At 43.7% G+C, this 19,959-nt stretch overlaps 1 protein-coding gene and 1 pseudogene across 1 annotated transcript; one reads left to right on the top strand and one right to left on the bottom strand.

The window, feature by feature from the left end:
• The first annotated feature begins 731 nt into the window (after positions 1–731).
• LOC121582779 (enolase-phosphatase E1) lies at positions 732–12,756 on the top strand. The gene is made up of 6 exons (XM_041898878.2): positions 732–1,063; positions 1,934–2,035; positions 3,004–3,206; positions 8,404–8,536; positions 9,949–10,072; positions 11,834–12,756. The coding sequence occupies exons 1-6, from the start codon at positions 980–982 to the stop codon at positions 11,971–11,973; spliced, it is 786 nt and encodes a 261-aa protein (XP_041754812.1). The 5' UTR covers positions 732–979; the 3' UTR covers positions 11,974–12,756.
• A 1,009-nt stretch (positions 12,757–13,765) lies between these two features.
• On the bottom strand, positions 13,766–19,450 carry LOC121583546 (annotated as a pseudogene).
• Positions 19,451–19,959: the final 509 nt, after the last annotated feature.

Below are 19,959 nucleotides of genomic sequence, written 5' to 3'. Positions count from 1 at the left end.
TGTTGCAACTGTGGTGGAGAACATATTCCCTGAGTGCCCTGTTAGGGTGAAAGAGGTTGAGGTTTCAAGGATCAGGGCTGTACAGCAAAGCTCCTATGTGGAGTCGGTGATAGCGTTATGGGACATGAGGCCACAGTGCTGACGAAGATATGGCGGTGGATGCACAGCAACCAGTTGCAAATGTTATCCGTCAATCAAGTGATCTGGATACCCTTGTTGTGAAGAAGGTGGATTTTGTAGCATTATATACACAGTTATTAATTGTACTGCATGTGTCTAAGAATTCCAAGAAGCTGGACATCATTATATCTGCAGCCAATACGTTTTTGGGCCTCCAAGGCTTCATGGCAGAAGCACTGCAAGGACTACTGTCACCAGAAAATGTCCCGCCCTCAGAGTGTGCAAAGCTGTCGTCAAGGCAAAGGGTGGCTATTTGCAGAATCTCAAATATAACATATATTTTGATTTGTTTAACACTTTTTTGGTTACTACATTATTCCATATGTGTTATTTCACAGTTTTGATGTCTTCACTATTATTATATTATTCTAGTAAAAATAAAGAAAAACCCTTGAATGAATAGGTGTGTCCAAACTTTGACTGGTACTGTATATGTACTTTTTTTACCCCCGCATTATTTCCTTTTTGAGATCTTTATTATCCACCCGCACAGTAGGTGGCGGAATGCACATATAATTGTTGCGAACGCCATTATACCAAAGAAGCAGAACACTTCCTGGGCTATTATTATGCACGCTCTATGTGTTGAGAACGTTCAAATGGGTCTGTCTGGCTGCTGCATGTCTGCTGACGTGACGAGCCTCCACTACTCAACATTAGCTAATTGAAAAGGAACCTAACACGATTTGGAAAGGAATTGGTAGTCCTCTGTCTTAGGTTTGCTAGCGTGTTTTTCCAAGCTGGATAGCCGGGTAGATAGCTAAGCTAACAATAGCTATAGGCGGCTTTAGACAGAAACATGGCTACGGTTTCAATCCCTGCAAACACTACCGCACTCTTGCTGGATATTGAAGGAACCACGACACCAATAACGTTTGTAAAGGTAGGACAACAAACTGAGACGAATATATGGCATTTGAGGTGTGTACTGTAGCTAGCAAGTTATATTTTTTGCTAGACCGATTGCTACCTAGTGAGCAAAATTACGTTGAAAGACGTCTTATCCAGACGTTGATATTTGGTAAATTTTCGGTTCTGAATGAAAATTGAAATATATATTTGACAGACTTTGAAAATACGTCTTTTGGTCAATGTATCTATGGCCAAATTTAAACCGTACACTCACTTATCTACATGTCAATGAAGAAAGCATTATCACATTATTATTTTATTGCAGGCAGTCTGTTTACCTGTCTAGATGTGAAAGCTTGGGAATCAATCTTTGAATTAGATTGGTGGGGGTAGCATCCCCAACACTGGGCACGTGCTGCTAAAACAGGTACAGCAACGAGTTTGGTGATATCGGGCAAACTGTAGCTATGGATTGCCCTTAGACCCGGCTTATTAATAAATTAAATAATTAAAGGTGTCTAAATTTGAGCTATGTACAGTAGCGCACAGTAGATTAGTTCAGTACAGTACAATATAGTACATCATACTGTATTTTACTCTACGCTGCTCTACTGTATTGTACTGAACTATACTGTACTGTACTTTGTTCTATTGTACTGTGCAGTCCAAACTTGTGAAAATCTGAACCAATCATAGACGTGGCCAAATCAAAGCCGGTCTGGACCAGATGTCTGTGAACCAATTATAGACGTCCAAAAAACGTCAGTGGACCTTGAAATCAAGGACAGGGTGGACGGACCAAATTTCAACGTCCATGAACAAGGGGAGTCGGATGGTGCACACTAGGTCATGAATGACAGCTAGCTAACTATATCCTAACAGTGCTATTTTTTTCCTGTAGGACATTTTATTCCCATACATCAAAGATAATCTTGAAGAGCATCTGTCTGCGCATTGGGAAGAAGATGAATGCAAACAAGACGTGCATCTCCTGAAGAAACAGGTAACTGGTTTGCTGCAAACTGTGGAAAATGATGAGCAGTCAGCAGTGACTGCACACAATCACAGACAGAATATGCATTAATTTTGGGTGAAAGCATGTACGCTGTTCTTTGTTGAGCCTGTTAACGATTGCGTATGTGGTATGCCTCAGATTAGTACATTAAATGAATCGGCTGTTCAGAGTTGGGTGTCTACAGTGGGTTTGGGCTTAGCCCAAATATATAGCTATGTAGGTCACAGATTAATGGGTGTATTTGATTAGCTGCAGGCCTTAAAAGTGCCATGCATTCTGGAAGCCTGCAGGCTGTCAAATGGGATGACATGAGTGCTAGAGATGAGACAAGCTTTCAGAGCTGCGCTCACATTCATTGGCTGCTGAAGTCTAGCAGGCCTACTGCAGGAAGCTCCTTTTTTTGCACCAGGGAGGGACTGGCAAACTATGGTGGTTGAACTCCTTTGAGGACCACTTGACTGCCTTTAGATCAAAACTACCACTTGAAATCTGACTAGGTCGGTCATCTGAAGGACCAGAACAAGGGGGTTGAGGAACACTGACATTCATTATTATTATTATTATTCATGGATTGCTATCTACTTCAGAGAAACACTTGATTATAGTAAATTCTGTAACAACATTGGGTTCTTCAATAAGGGATGCAGCCAGGAGGTCTTTGAATGGAGCTAATGAGTTCTCTCCTCCTCCAATGAGCTTATTGAATTAAGTTCTCATAATAGCGTGGTGACTACCATAATATCTAATTTACTGGAATGAACAGTTTCCTGTCTGCCAAGAGCTGTTTGTCTTCATCCTTGATAGGGGGCGGTTGATGGAGAGGAGGGTCGAGGCCAGCATTGAAATATCAATGCACCAAACAAGTCCCATAAATGTCGATGTCAAGATATCTATGTTGGACAACACCCAAGAGTTGTCGATGGTTAATTCCTGCCCTGACCCTTTCATCATGTTAGGTTGAGGAGGACCTGCGCCTGAACCGAGCATGTGCGCAGCACGTCCTGGACCAGTCTGGGCACACGGACGAGGAGAAAGCCATCAGGGAGGTGGTGGATAACGTGCTGTGGCAGATGGCTTCGGACAGGAAGACCACGGCTCTGAAACAGCTGCAGGGACACATGTGGAGGGCGGCCTACGCTGCCGGGAGAATCAAAGGCGAGTAAGTAGCCAGAAGTGTTCCTTCTATTGCACTGATGGTACTGAATGAGGGATGAATCCTACATCGATTTTAGTGCAAATATCCCATAGACATCATTTCATGGTTAACAGAAGTCAGACATACAGTTCCGGCCAAATATATTGGCACCCTTACACATTTCTTAAATAATTCCCTATTTCTTCTCAAATCTGTTGAAATAGGAAAACACTTTTGGTCTTCACACCTTGTTATTGGATTTTCAACATTGCAGAACCAATTGTATTTTTGTCAACTTAAGTACAATTTTATTTAGGAAAATAAAGACAAATGGCATGGACAAAATGATTGTTAGTTACACACATTTCACAGCCTTTGGTTATTATAGCCAATGAGCTTGCTGCACCTTTCTACTGGCAATTTGGCCCACTTCAGCAGCAAACTGCTGTAATTCTTAAATGTTTGAGGGGTTCCCTTTACCAACTGCTGTTTTCAGATCTCGCCATAGGTTTTGGATGTGATTTACATCTCTTCGCTGGCCACTCCAGAACAGTTCAGAGTTTCTTCTTGAGTCATTCCTTGGTGCTTTTTGATGTGTGTTTGGAGTATGATGCATTGCGCACGTTCAAGGCCCCCAGCACCAGAGGCAGCCAAGCAAGAGATTCCCTAAAAACAGGCCACTTTGATACAGCTATGACCAGAAGTGACTTACGCAGCAGGTTAGGAGAATTAAAGTAGCAGGTTAGGAGAATTAGGATAAGGTTAGGAAAAGGGTTAGGGTTAGCGAAAATGCTCTCCTAACCTGCTATGAAATGCCACTTCAGGTTGTAGCTGTTTCGAAGTGTTGTGTTTTTAGGGAGTCCCAGCAAGCAACCCCACAGCATTATCAAACCCCCATGTTTGATTGTAGGGAGGATGTTATTTTAATTGAATGCTTCATTTGGTCATCACTGATCTGTATAGCCAAAGATCTCTAATTTTGTTTCATTGATCCACAGAACATTTCCCCAGGATTTGGGCTTGTTTAGCTGTGTTTTTGAGAAGTTCAATCAGGCTTTCTTGTCTCCTTCAGCGGTGGGGTCTTCCTATGTTTACCAACGACCAAATTAAGCATTCAAAGAAAATAACACCCTCCCTACAATCAAACATGGGCGAGGTTTGATAATGCTGTGTGGTTGCTATGCTGCTGAAGAGTGGGCCAAATTGCCAGTTTAAAGCTGCAGCTAGCTCATTGATGGCTGCAAGAAGCATTTGTCGGCAGTTATCTTGGCCAAAGGCTGTGCAACTTAGTACTATTTCCGGAGTGTCAATCATTTTGTCAATGCCACTTGTTGTTATTTTCTAACTTAAAATGGTAATCTTAAGTTTACAAAAAAAAATTGGTTTTGCAATGTCGAAATTCCAATAACAAGGTGTGGAGACCCAAAGATATTTTCTTTTTAAAAAATACTTCAAATTTGAGACATGGAGACATTGACAATAATACATCCCCAGTCCTCCATCCCTCTCACCCACCCCACCAAGGCATCATACAAAAATAGCACAAAAAACAATAGCAATAAGTAATAACAATAATAGTAATGAAAGGGTAATAACAACAGCAAAGCTGACATTTTAAGAATGCCGGAGAGAATGCTGTTCTCTATTAACAGCTCTTACAATATTTGGCCTAAGACAGCGTCCCCCAATATTGGACCCGGAGGGGCACATATCCCCGCCCCAGCATCCAACACACAGACTCTAATCAGAGGCATGATAATACGTTTGTAAGTTAAATCGAGTGTGCTGGCGCTAGGGCAAAAACAAAGATGTGCACCAGGCTCCCAGGACCCAGGACCAGGGTGGTCCTCTATAGCTCAATTGGTAGAGCATGGCGCTTATAACGCCAGGGTAGTGTGTTCGATCCCCGGGGCCACCCATACCTAAAAATGTATGCACGCATGACTGTAAGTCGCTTTGGATAAAAGCGTCTGCTAAATGGCATATTATTATATTATAATTATTATTAAACCGGAAAAGCCGACATCCAATTAAATCAGATTGATATTGTTTAATAGTCACATGCAATGTTCCCTCTAAGCTGCGTGCGCAGTAGCTCCGAGACTGCCGCTCAGAAATAAGAGCCCACAGAGAGAAGCACTAGATTGAACTTCACTCAACTTTCTAGAGCAGTGGTCACCAACCGGTCAATCACGATCGACTGGTCGATCTCCAAGGCATTCCTAGTCGATCACCAAGCGTTTCTGTAAAAGACCCAACGATAAAGCCTTGTCTCGGGCTGTTGGCAGTAGGTGCACCTGATTCAGCTGACCTGCGCACCGGGTAGGCGAACTGTTGCCGTTTTGAACCATTTCATGTGTCTGAAGGTACAAACTCTGCCTTCCCGGCGTGCCCAGAGTGCAAATCAAGTGCACTATAGGCCTACCGCTGGCCAATCGGATGGCTCAGATTACCGTGTCTGCAGTAACGTAGCAGGCATAAAAGAAGGCTACAGCAAAGTTGATACTGTGAGATTTCTAAACGTTTAAAACCATGACTAGAGAGAGAATGTCAGCGAATACAGCGAAGAGATGCTGTTTTTATGAGTGAGTTAATGTTTAAGTTCTTACTCAGCACTATCAACACTTGGTATTCAACACTTTTATAAGCCATAAAATGTGCCTTCTTCCTATTTCCACTCAGCGCTACAACAAGCACTGCAGCAGTAATGAATGAATGAGTAGCGTTGTTATTATTAGCGGCTTGGGTCTTTTTTAATATCGAGGAATATTTCACTTTCTCTGTTCATTGGAATAACAACATTAATTTGTACATGAGGCAGAAATAATGTGGTGCAACTGGTATTTAGCCATCATCTGGAAGACTGTGTCCCTTTTTGGTAAGGGAGAGCGGTGAGATGTTGAGAGGCGGACCCTCAGTCTGATGCGCTCTCCCTCCACTGAGACTGACCGTCAGATTCAGGCACCATCAGCCCAATACATTTTTAATGAAAAGCAAATTATTTAAATGTATGCTCACTCAGCTGTGCTTCACAAGTAATACAACAACGGATCTATTACCGGTGTGATCATATAGCCTACCTCATATAGCCTAAAAATGGCCCGACCAACAATGCATTGGCTGGGCAATTCAAGCAAAGCCAATATGCGGTGATAATGTATTGGGCCTATAGCTTACTGCACAAACCGCATTGTTACATTACTGTTTTTAATTAGTTCATGTTGCATAGGCTTACGTTTTTGAAGTCTTGTTTTTAAAAAAAAGTCTGAGCGGTAGTTCTCGGCTTGCATTTTGACTAAAAGTGATCTTGACTGAGTTTTCCTGTTAACCCTATAAACGTTTCCCTTTACTGTGGCAATTGTGATCGAATCAACGAAATATTAGCCGCTTTCAATGCAACATACCGAAACAAAACGAACTATGCAAGCGATTTTGTTGTATGCAGAACACATCGGAGTAGGTATCTATTGCATTGACATGCACTACTCAGCCCGTACTCTACACAGGCATAAACATTCAGAGCTGCAGTAGGCCTATATGCAAATAGAACATTGCTATATATGGATCCGTGCTATTTACTTTGAACTGGACTGTGTTTACAGCATAAGCGGTCGTGAGTAGATGCACTTGTTTTGAGATTAAAGCGAGAGCTGCATGTATCCTTTGCTAGTTAGTGAGTTATTAGCCCAGTTATAGATCATTTGTAGTCAGTAATAGGGGAGTGATTGCTTCCTACAAGAGCACAAAATGTATACATTTCTAGACATCTTTGAAAAGTGAGTCAGGTAAATATCTTCTTTTTTTTTTGTCTTAAATGGCAATAAGCTAAGTAGCCAATAGACAGAGGGTAGCATAATTTGTCTGATTCTCTGTAATAATGGTATGGGAATAATAATGCATTTTATTTTGTAAAGTGGTTTCTTGCATCAAACAACACAACTTTTCAGTCACCTCCTTGTCTGAAGGACAAGTGGATAAACAGGTTAATGTCAAGCCCTGCATGTTCTTTTTCTTCAAAAGTCTCATGGAATGTAGGCCTACATTGAACACCACACATTGGCTGCTACTGTAGGCTGAATGATGGAACAGCTATTTCCATGTTAAAATGTTATGGGACGCATTTTCTCCATTGTTTTTGATGGTAGGCCACTCTGGTAGGCCTACATTATGATCAAATAGCCACAGTAGCCTACTTGGCCACTGTTAAAACTGTAACTTAAAGCAGGTACAGCCTCAGTGGTCACATGTACAGGGTTGCAGGTGTGATTGCAGGGTACAGTGAAAATCTTAGGCTTCGAGCTCCAACATGCAGGACTAAGTGAAATAAAAGAAAGAAAATGGTCATAAAAAAACAACAATAGAAATAGCACTATATATATCATAACAACTGTAGCAGTGATGAATAAATACATGTCCATTGGGGTGGAGGCAGAGTAAAGACTGTTGAGGGGGTGGGGGGGGAGTGACCAAAGGGGGAGTGACCAAAGGGGGAGCAGCCGCGTGATCAGCATGATAAAGCCAGTAGGACGGCGAGCTAGAAGTGAGGCAAATGCAATTGATGGGTGGTAACATTACAAATGTAAAGATGTTAGATGAAAATAGCAGTGAGCAGATTGGGGTCAACTGTTTTGTTACATATATGTGAAAATGCCTCAGATGGGGTCCCAAAAACCCCTCAGAGATTGGCATGACCAAAACATATGCCCCACAGTCGCTGCATCTCAAACACTTGGGGTTGACATTTGGATAGATTTTTGCCAGCCTGTCATTTGAGTAATGGAGACGGTGCAAAACTTTGAACTGAATGAGCCCATACCTTATGTAAAATGATGAGGTGTAGATACGCTCTATACTATGTTGCCATATGTCATCGGGTAGCTTGCCATCCACAAGTTATTTTCAAGTTCAACTTATTTTAGAAGAAATGGTTGCCAATATATTTGGCCACAACAGTATGTGTGCACAGATTGCAAGATAAGATTCTTCCCTGCAGGAATGTAGGCCTACAGGTTGTGTTTAGTCTTATGTAATGGTATCAATGCTAATGGTTTCTACACCGCCTGTGGGAGGATCAAGTCCTATTGTACTGTTGCATTTCTTCCAAATGTCACCTTCAAACCATCATTGTTTGGAGTCCTGATGACTCATCCAGATGAAAAGACAGTATTACTAATGTGTGTGTATGTGTGTGTGTGTGTGTGTGTGTGTGTGTGTGAACCAGGGTGTACCAGGATGTGGTTCCATCCATCAGGAGGTGGAGACGGCAGGGCCTGAAGGTCTATATCTACTCCTCTGGCAGCGTGGAGGCCCAGAAACTACTGTTTGGAAACTCTGTAGAGGGAGACGTACTAGATGTAAGGAACTCTTCTCTTTATAAACTGTTTATAACACACACTAATCTCTCTGGTACATTGTAATTAGGGGTGTAAACATTTAAACGCAGTTGGGATCGTTAACGTGTAGAAAAAGTCCCTAACCGAAAAACAATGGGGGGTTCTCACAAAATTAAAATCACAGTGCAGTTATCACAAAAATATGATTTTCTGTGTTATAGCCTAACTAGACGATAGGCTATAACGGCCTGGGGAAAGTTGTGTCATTTAAATAAAACCAGGGAGAATGAGGTGAACTTTAGACTACTTTGGTGAATATGCGAGATACAGATTATCAAGACATATGCGCACAGTTCTTTCTGCCTCCTGCCTCCTGCCCCCTCCCCTCGAGCTGGCTCGCATGCTCTTTCTCTTCGCTAACGATGCGAGTGTGTTCAGTCTTCATTCTGTTGCATGTAGAATATCCTAGCCTGTTCATTGATGATAGGCCCTGCTTTACTGAAGTTGCGAGACACATTCAAGGCAAGAAATTGCGAGATACAGCTTTTAATTACCGATAGATAGGCCTAGTGCACGGTTCTGACTGTCTGCCTGGTGGCTGACCTGCCTATACTGTGCCCCTCCCCTCTCTTTCCCTCGCTTGCTTGCTATGAAAGATGCGAGTGTTTGTGTTCTCGGAAGTAGGGTACGGCAACAAATCATTCTCCTCAGTTCCGAAAATACTGAATCTTGACACTCAGAAATAGGAGTTGAAACTGGGAGTCTGTGCAAGGAGTCAAGGAATCGATTATTTTGGAGTCGACTCTCCACCACTACGTCACCGTCGTTGGAAAAATGGCAGAGAAAGGCCAGCGACAGCAGCATCCGGTATGGCAATACTTTGAGAAGGTGGTGAAATGCAAACTTTGCGCTGTGGAATAGAGGTAGGCCTACAGTAATTGTAGTACAGGTGCAATGCTTAACCATCTGAAAGGGACGCACCGTGAGACCCAACCTGGTGCTGGCAGCAGCGCAGGCCCCCAACAGCAGACCGGAAAGAACTGTGATAAGGGAAGGCGTAGCCATGACTGCGGTAGATGGAACTGCATTGCCCCCTAGCGGTCATACGCAGGACTGTATTTTGCCTTTTATGATTTCTTTCTTATCGTTTAACCGACAACAATTGCAGTTTAAACGTTAAGGAAAATTGTCAATTTGTCACATCCCTAATTGTAATACACTCCCAGCTAGGTTTGCAAAATTCCAGTACCTTTCCCAAAATACCCAGGTTTTCCAGAAATCCCAGTTGGAAGATTCCTGGAATCAGGAGGGAATATGCAGGAAATCAGGGAATCCTCCAACCAGGATTTCTGGAAAACATTGGAATTCTGAGAAAGTTTCTGGATTTTGTAATCCTACTCACAGCTAACTTCAGATTGTCTCTATCCTTTCAGCTATTTGATGGCCACTTCGACACCAACATAGGCGCTAAAGTAGAAAGTAAAAGCTATGAGAGAATTGCAGAGAGAATCGGCTGCCTGTCTGAGGAAATCATGTTCCTGACAGACGTGACACGGGGTAAGTGTTGTAGCAGGCAGATTAGTTCAACAGTGAATGCTATTTACATATTGTTTGGGCCAGAGCCTTTCTACCTAGCAGGATCAGCCCCAGAAGCTATGCCAACCTTTAGCTATGACTCTGAATTCTACAGTGGAATTTCCCACTTGCTAGTCGAAGGGCTTGTCCTGAATTACAACAACCCAGCCTGCATTAGACAAGTTCATATGCTGCTTATAGAATATGAAATGGGCCAATTTTAACTTGTATTTATTTTACTATGTTATGGACTGTTTTATGGACACGCATGTTCTCAATAACCTACTGGGTAACATGAAGGAAGATAAATAATACATTTACCAGATTTTGATAACTGAAGCCATGTAGCTAGCCCTGCGCTAGTCCAGAATAGCATTTGGTAAGGCTGTTGTATCGGAGTTAGTGCTATATGCTGTACTGCACCAGAGTGAGGGCCTCCCCCTGAGGTATGGTGACCACATGTCCCGGATTGTGCAGGACAGTCCAGCCCTTTGTCCCGCATCCCGCAACCATACCATCATGTCCCGCATTTTATCAACAAATTCAAACTAATTTAATTTACAAAAAGCGTGCTTCTGATGAAGAGTAAGTCAATAGCCGTATTAGACTGAAAGATGGGCAATTAGGTAATTTTGTCAAACTTGTGAGGCTCTCCATGCTCATTAGTTGATCATTCAACATATTTTCTGCAACTTCACTCAATCCTGTTTTAAGGCTACCTTCCTAACTGTTTTACATTCCCTGAGACCAACCAGAAATGTTTCCTTGGCCACATATTCCCAGATTTTCGTAAAATAGACACACGTGGTCTCTCGTTTTTGTATCACCAAAAGAGTAGGCCAGGTGTGCTTCAGTTAGCTCGTTCAGTGCAGCGGGAGAAGGGGTGTAGTGCTGCCGTCACAGCGTCACTCCACCACTTCTTACAATGGTGCTCATCTAGTAAAGTTGGATCAAAGCTGAATCAATGTCTTGGAAGATCACATAAGGATCAATATAATATAATAGCATAGTATAACGTTACTGTTACTAATTTTTTTAGATTTTAGGATGGTTAGCTTGAATAGTAAAAACTAGAAATCTAATGCAGCCAAAACTCAACAGGGTGCGCCACAAGGCAGAATGTGCTTTTGATTGAAACAGAATACAGGAAGGCTGTGTAGTTTAACACCATCTTCTCTAATTTGCTCACGAAACAGTAATTCAAGAAGATCTAAATGCATATTCCCATGAAACCGAATGAGATCAAATGATTGGCATGCAGTTTGGACATTTCACCATAAAATGTGAAGAATTGTAATTTAGAAATTAGGTAGCCTATGTCTAACTTGGTGTTTTGAGGGTATTACAAATACTAATTTCATAGGCAGATGTTGCAGTTGGAGGATGCATTTTATATAATGATATTCAATAGGCTACATTAGTGGGGGGTGCGAATGTCCCTCAAACTCATTGATTTGGGTATTTTAAATGTGGTCACCCTACCCTGAGGGGATGCAGATGCCATCATGTTAGTGTAGCTGTGCATGGAGAGCCACACAGCTGCCTTGGGGCTGGCCCCACAATCACCTCAATGTTCTACCTTCCTTTGTTGTGTAGAATATTAGCATACAACCAAGGGTTAGGGCCTCAGTTACACCATTACTAGGACTAGGACTTGGGTGAGCCTGCTGTACTGGGATCCTAGTGTGGCTCAGGGAACATGGTCGAGAGGAGGATATTACAGTGTTGTGTTCCTCCCTGCAGAGGCCAAGGCAGCGGAGGATGCGGGTGTGAACGTGGCAGTGGTGGTGCGGCCGGGGAACATGGAGCTGACAGAGGAGGAGAGGTCGCACTATAACCTCATTACAACCTTCAGCCAACTGGAAGTGACGGGCAGCACTTAACACTGGAGGAGAGGGGAGGGTAGAGAGATGCTGCTGTCCGATTCTGCCCTTCTCCTCCCCAAAGTGTGCACTCATTGACTCCCCCTTGTGGATATAAAAGTACTGGATAGGCTTACCCATGGGAGTTTTTGCCATATATCTAACACCTTTGTTTTTAAATACATGAGGGGGAGTAATGTGTGTACACTTGGGAGAGAACGGGAGAGAATCAGAACACAGCTAGAGAGAGGGAGAATACTTACTCACTAGCCCCGTTCAATCATGTTCCCTAGCCTCTTCCCCTAGCACCTGCTGCCCCTTGGGTCTTATCAAAGGACTGGAATGGTAAAAGCAAAGTGATGGATGCTCCTCTAAGCCTATTGGAGAGCCAGGTGGAGCAATTGCTTTCACCTATCTAGTCCTTTCAGACTATGAAGGGGAGTGGGCTAAGGGAAGAAGCTACTAACTGAAATTGAACCGGGCCACTCTCATAAGAACTGTTTGTCCGAGGGGAGGGGAATGGGAGGGTCGGCCATTGATCAAAGGATTTTGGGAGTGCACTAAAAGGGGAGCCTGGGTGCCAGTCTGTTTCTGCTCTAGCCAACATGTCGTTGTCTTAGCCAGGTAACAGTGTAGCGTTGTTGAACACAGAAACAGTCGGGTATCTAGGCTACACACAGGGTGGGCGGTGGGCAACAAGCACCAAGAGTCGTACCGGTCTGCAGACTGATTATTTTAAGGGACCTGCCAGGGTTTCTTTTGCCTTTTTCTAAACATTTTAAATAAAAACCATATTTAAGTTGATCACTTTATTTAGATTTATTTAACTGTAATATGGTTCAAAATCATGCTGATTGAACTTGGAAGTTTGAGTATTACATTTCTGTACTGTGTTTTTGTTTGCATTGTGAGTCACATTTGCCCAATCCTGTATAGTATACAGTATAGCCCAATCCTGTAAAGTGCATTAATCAGAATGCAAAGAAAGGTTTTATTGTAAAAGATCATTTAATGTTCTAACAAACAGCAGTACAACACTGGGATGCATTTGTCAGTTATGCTCGCATGATAATGATAAAGCCAATTGTTGTACTAATCACATGCAATGGAGAGAACCCTTCAAAATATTCCCATGACTTGTGTTTTAATAGGAGCAACAGTGATATGGTTCAGAATGGCATCATTGTACCTGGGTGATGACGGAGAAGGTAATACTACTGTACTAATCTTCACAGAGAGGCTGAGACTTCATCACAAACTGTCAGTCTTAATTCAGGTTGAAAATAGAGGTAGACAGACAGGAAAAATAGCAAACGCAGCAGAAAACCTCATGTCGGTAGAGGAAGTTCGGTAGAATGAGAAGACTCAAAATGGGAGAGGGTGATGACTCCCATCGCACATTTTATTGAGGATTTAGCTACATTCATCTGAAAGTCAGTGAGGTGTGGTGTCACTATTAATCTGAGACATGAGTTCTGCTTCTACAACTCACAGCTACATGATAAACAACCATGTTCTTCAATTAAATCTTTTAGCGAACACCCCTGTTACATGAACTGCTGATGAGATGAGAAAAGTAATGATTTCTTATTTTTGCTTATGGAAAGAGTATGTTGCTTTGAAAGATCACCTCAATGTACACTAGCAGTAGAAAGACGATCATTCACTGGTTATTACATTCAAACAGGCAGACATGCAGTAGTGGTTGACTAACTCTTCTTCAGTAACTTACAGAGACCCACTGGAGCCCTTGACCCAGAAAGACTTCATATAGCACAAAGCTCTATAGCTGGTTCTGTCCCCCAGAGCTGCCCTATAGCTGGTTAGACTGGTACTCGGACACCTCTGAGAAGGTTTCTGACAAGCTGACATGCACGCGGCGCAGACGATCTCAAAGTGGCAGTGTCTGAACTTGATGGCGAAGGTTGCGAGGAAGCTCAGAAAGAACATGACCAGCGCCCACTGCGCCCGCGCCGCGTGCATGTGAAGACGCTGCGCCATCAGGGCAAAGTCTGAACCGGGGGAGTTAAGAATACAACAAACACTTTACAAAACATAACAAAATGCGTAATTCCTAGCTTCCTTCTTTGAGGTAAACACTGATCTAACTGCTGAATAAGTGAAAGGTTTCCACCTCTACAGCTGTATCCAGCCCACATACCTATACTATTGTACTAACTGCATCGTATGTAACAGTGTTTAAAAGCGTCTGCTAAGTGACATATAAGAGTGAGTCCCTGGTGCGAGCCAGAGCCAGAGGAAGGATACAGAGCAGCATGCAGGCGGTGACGGCCCCAGACAGCAGGAAGCGAGGGATGCTGCCCTCCGACCCTCATTCCTAAGGTTGACCTTCAGGGTGATGACAGATTGAACCCAGCGGAACAACGACCCCAGGCCAAACGTCATGGACATCCCAATGTTGTGGAGCTCCTCGTCATTTGACAACTGGACCAGACACATTACAGACAGACAACAGACATGGCTCTTATCTGTTTCATTGTATTACTGTGATCCTCCAACCTCTGGCAAACATCTGATTATCACTGCAAACCACGTTTAGGTTTTTGGCTATTTTATCAGTGGTTCCCAAATGTTTTGGGGCTCGTGGTAGGGGCTAGGAGTTTTGTCGGACTACTACGAAGTAGGCCAGTGACAGGTTAGGGGCTAGGGGAAGTGTCTAGGGGCTGAAGTCTTTTTTTTTTCTGGACAGGGTTGGTGACTCCTACCTGGAAGTTTCCCACCAGTGTCATGCCGAAGCAGGCCAGGGACAGGGCCACCAGACTGCTGATGTTGAGCCAGGGTTTGTGGACCCGGGGCTTCAGCTGCAGGTATCTGAGGACACCAATGATGAACCCTGAAAGGAGAAGACCCATAAGGGATCTCTCTCTGGTCTGGTGGTCTCTAACCATTTCGTTCCTGGTCCTGGGGACCCACAGGATGTGCAGAATTTTGTTCGAACTCAATACTATCAATAATTGTTTGTAATGAGCACTGCATGGTCTGCCATTGGAACTACTGACTAAATGCATGCCAATCAATAGACAGCACTTCCCCATTTTATAATGTGCATCCTGTTGTTTCTATTAGTGTCTATCCTGCCAGTACAGTGTTCAATGTTGACTATGTTTTCATGTTCATACAAGAGATAATCAGAAGAACATGTGTCAGTTTTACCTACGAAGGCAGCCAGGTTCATGACCTGGCTAAATACCAAGCTGGCCGGGGGAGCATTGCCTGCAATGCTGAGAGAGAGGGGGAAGATGGAGGGAGGGAGAGAGATACAATTGTATTGACAGGAATCACAAATCCTAGGTAAAGATTAGTAACCAGTAAGGTTGGTACTAGTATAGGGTGTGTACAGTCATGGTCAAAAGTTTTGAGAATGACAAAAATACTAATTTTCACAAAGTCTGCTGCCTCAGTTTTGATGATGGCAATTTGCATATACTCCAGAATTTCATGAAGAGTGAACAGATGAATTGCAATTAATTGCAAAGTCCCTCTTTGCCATGAAAATGAATTTAATCCCCCCAAAAAAACATGTCCACTGCATTTCAGCCCTGCCACAAAAGGACCAGCTGCCATCATGTCAGTGATTCTCTCGTTAACACAGGTGAGAATGTTGACGAGGACAAGGCTGGAGATCACTCTGTCATGCTGATTGAGTTAGAATAACAGACTGGAAGCTTTAAAAGGAGGGTGGTGCTTGAAAGCATTGTTATTCTTCTGTCAACCATGGTTACCTGCAAGGAAACACATGCCGTCATCATTGCTTTGCACAAAAAGGGCTTCACAGGCAAGGATATTGCTGCTAGTAAGATTGCACCTAAATCAACCATTTATCGGATCATCAAGAACTTCAAGGAGAGTGGTTCAATTGTTGTGAAGAAGGCGTCAGGGCACCCAAGAAAGTCCCGCAAGCGCCAGGACTGTCTCCTAAAGTTGATTCAGCTGTGGGATCGGGGCACCACCAGTGCAGAGCTTGCTCAGGAATGGTAGCAGGCAGGTGTGAGTGCATCTGCAAGCACAGTGAGGCGAAGACATTTGGAGGATGGCCTGGTGTCAAGAAGGGCAGCAAAGAAGCCACCTCTCCAGGAAAAACATCAGGTACAGACTGATATTCTGCAAAAGGTACAGGGATTGGACTGCTGAGGACTGGGGTAAAGTAATTTTCTCTGATGAATCCCCTTTCGGATTGTTTGGGGCATCCGGAAAACACCTTGTCCGGAGAAGACAAGGTGAGCGCTACCATCAGTCCTGTGTCATGCCAACAGTAAAGCATCCTGAGACCATTCATGTGTGGGGTTGCTTCTCAGCCGTGGGAGTGGGCTCACTCACAATTTTGCCTAAGAACACAGCCATGAATAAAGAATGGTACCAACACATCCTCCGAGAGCAACTTCTCCCAACCATCCAAGAACAGTTTGGTGACGAACAATGCCTTTTCCAGCATGATGGAGCACCTTGCCATAAGGCAAAAGTGATAACTAAGTGGCTCGGGGAACAAAACATCGACATTTTGGGTCCATGACCAGGAAACTCCCCAGACCTTAATCCAATTGAGAACGTGTGGTCGATCCTCAAGAGGCAGGTGGACAAACAAAAACCCACAAATTCTGACAAACTCCAAGCATTGATTATGCAAGAATGGGCTGCCATCAGTCAGGATGTGGCCCAGAAGTTAATTGACAGAATGCCAGGGTGGATTGCAGAGGTCTTGAAAAAGAAGGGTCAACACTGCAAATATTGACTCTTTGCATAAACTTAATGTAATTGTCAATAAACGCCTTTGACACTTATGGAATGCTTGTAATTATACTTCAGTATACCATAGTAACATCTGACAAAAATATCTCATAACACTGAAGCAGCGAACTTTGTGAAGACCAATACTTGTGTCATTCTCAAAACTTTTGACCACAACTGTACCTTATACACTGCTCAAAAAAATAAAGGGAACACTTAAACAGCACAATGTAACTCCAAGTCAATCACACTTCTGTGTAATCAAACTGTCCACTTAGGAAGCAACACTGATTGACAATACACTTAACATGCTGTTGTGCAAATGGAATAGACAACAGGTGGAAATTATAGGCAATTAGCAAGACACCCCCAATAAAGGACTGGTTTTGCAGGTGGTGACCACAGACCACTTCTCAGTTCCTATGCTTCCTGGCTGATGTTTTGGTCACTTTTGAATGCTGGCGGTGCTTTCACTCTAGTGGTAGCATGAGACGGAGTCTACAACCCACACAAGTGGCTCAGGTAGTGCAGCTCATCCAGGATGGCACATCAATGCGAGCTGTGGCAAGAAGGTTTGCTGTGTCTGTCAGCGTAGTGTCCAGAGCATGGAGGCGCTACCAGGAGACAGGCCAGTACATCAGGAGACGTGGAGGAGGCCGTAGGAAGGCAACAACCCAGCAGCAGGACTGCTACCTCCGCCTTTGTGCAAGGAGGAGCAGGAGGAGCACTGCCAGAGCCCTGCAAAATGACCTCCTTCAGGCCACAAATGTGCATGTGTCTGCTCAAACAGTCAGAAACAGACTCCATGAGGGTGGTATGAGGGCCCGACGTCTACAGGTGGGGGTTGTGCTTACAGCCCAACACCGTGCAGGACGTTTGGCATTTGCCAGAGAACACCAAGATTGGCAAATTCGCCACTGGCGCCCTGTGCTCTTCACAGATGAAAGCAGGTTCACACTGAGCACATGTGACAGACGTGACAGAGTCTGGAGAGGCCGTGAAGAACGTTCTGCTGCCTGCAACATCCTCCAGCATGACAGGTTTGGCGGTGGGTCAGTCATGGTGTGGGGTGGCATTTCTTTGGGGGGCCGCACAGCCCTCCATGTGCTCGCCAGAGGTAGCCTGACTGCCATTAGGTACTGAGATGAGATCCTCAGACCCCTTGTGAGACCATATGCTGGTGCGGTTGGCCCTGGGTTCCTCCTAATGAAAGACAATGCTAGACCTCATGTGGCTGGAGTGTGTCAGCAGTTCCTGTAAGAGGAAGGCATTGATGCTATGGACTGGCCCGCCCGTTCCCCAGACCTGAATCCAATTGAGCACATCTGGGACATCATGTCTCGCTCCATCCACCAACGCCACGTTGCACCACAGACTCTCCAGGAGTTGGCGGATGCTTTAGTCCAGGTCTGGGAGGAGATCCCTCAGGAGACCATCCGCCACCTCATCAGGAGCATACCCAGGCGTTGTAGGGAGGTCATACAGGCACGTGGAGGCCACACACACTACTGAGCATCATTTTGACTTGTTTTAAGGACATTACATCAAAGTTGGATCAGCCTGTAGTGTGGTTTTCCACTTTAATTTTGAGGGTGACTCCAAATCCAGACCTCCATGGGTTGATACATTTGATTTCCATTGATAATTTTTGTGTGATTTTGTTGTCAGCACATTCAACTATGTAAAGAAAAAAGTATTTAATAAGATTATTTCATTCATTCAGATCTAGGATGTGTTATTTTAGTGTTACCTTAATTTTTTTGAGCAGTGTATATGGAGGGGATTTAGGGCCAGATCGCCTGTGAAAAAGTACATGTAATATTTAGAAACTGGTGCGTGGTCATACTACAGTGCCTTGCAAAAGTATTCATCCCCCTTGGCATTTTTCCTATTTTGTTGCATTACAACCTGTAATTTAAATGGATTTTTATTTGGATTTCATGTAATGGACATACACAAAATAGCCCAAATTGGTGAAGTGAAATGAAAAAAATAACTTGTTTCAAAGAATTCTAAAAAATAAATAACGGAAAAGTGGTGCGTGCATATGTATTCACCCCCTTTGCTATGAAGCCCCTAAATAAGATCTGCCGCAACCAATTACCTTCAGAAGTCACATAATTAGTTAAATAAAGTCCACCTGTGTGCAATCTAAGTGTCACATGATCTCAGTATATATACACCTGTTTTGAAAGGCCCCAGAGTCTGCAACACCACCAAGCAAGAGGCACCATGAAGACCAAGGAGCTCTCCAAACAGGTCAGGGACAACCCTGAAGGAGCTGCAAAGCTCCACAGCGGAGATTGGATTATCTGCCCATAGGCCCACTTTAAGCCATACACTCCACAGAGCTGTGCTTTACGGAAGAGTGGCCAGAAAAAAGCCATTGCTTAAAGAAAAAAATAAGCAAACACGTTTGGTGTTCGCCAAAAGGCATGTGGGAGACTCCCCAAACATATGGAAGAAGGTACTCTGGTCAGATGAGACTAAAATTGAGCTTTTTGGCCATCAAGGAAAACGTTATGTCTGGCGCAAACCCAACACCTCTCATCACCCCGAGAACACCATCCCCACAGTGAAGCATGGTGGTGTCAGCATCATGCTGTGGGGATGTTTTTCATCGGCAGGGACTGGGAAACTTCTCAGAATTGAAGGAATAGATAGAAATGTGTACTTACACAACCCGGAGTCCAGCAGCTGTGAAGAGAGAATACATGGCAGCGAGAAACTTCCAGGGACTGCACTTCCTCATGGTGTCTACTGTAAACAAAGATAGTTTCAAACATCTCCACTGTCTGTCAATGGTAAGACAGGAAACGAAGGAGGTAGAACTGTTTTAGAACCAACTGAGGCAGAACAGGTAGAACCTATCCTGAGATGTTTTGTGTGTGTTTGAGGGAATTACTGTAACTCAAAATAGAAGCACAGGAATGCTGTTCAGATGCCACACTTACGAATAATGAGACAAGCCAAAGTCAGATCAACAAAAGAAAAACACAATATTGTGTTGTACCCTGTTTTTACAATGTAAAACTGCAGTCACCTTTTCCGGATTAGGCTTCCATTGAAGAGGACTGAACGGCTAGGGCTAGTAGCCTACTCCAATATCCTGCTAGCTGCTACAATAATTAGTTCACGTAAGGCTGTCATAAATAATTGCACTTATAATAGCCTTTAATTAACTGACATACAGACAGCTGACAGCTATTTCAGCACTGGATAGCGCCGGAAACCCCATTGGGCCGGTGTTGCTGAGCAGCC

The sequence above is a fragment of the Coregonus clupeaformis genome, chromosome 15 (assembly GCF_020615455.1).
Source record: "Coregonus clupeaformis isolate EN_2021a chromosome 15, ASM2061545v1, whole genome shotgun sequence".
Lineage (NCBI taxonomy): Eukaryota > Metazoa > Chordata > Actinopteri > Salmoniformes > Salmonidae > Coregonus > Coregonus clupeaformis.
The sequence above is the reverse complement of the archived record's forward strand: the minus strand, read 5'-3'. Positions and strand labels throughout refer to the sequence as shown.

Excerpts from the sequence above, each read along its gene's own strand:
- LOC121582779 (XM_041898878.2), top strand. The coding sequence starts at position 980 with ATGGCTACGGTTTCAATCCCTGCAAACACTACCGCACTCTTGCTGGAT. Across the intron at positions 1,064-1,933 it reads CACCAATAACGTTTGTAAAG|GACATTTTATTCCCATACAT; the intron begins GTAGGACAACAA and ends TTTTTCCTGTAG. Across the intron at positions 3,207-8,403 it reads GCCGGGAGAATCAAAGGCGA|GGTGTACCAGGATGTGGTTC; the intron begins GTAAGTAGCCAG and ends TGTGTGAACCAG.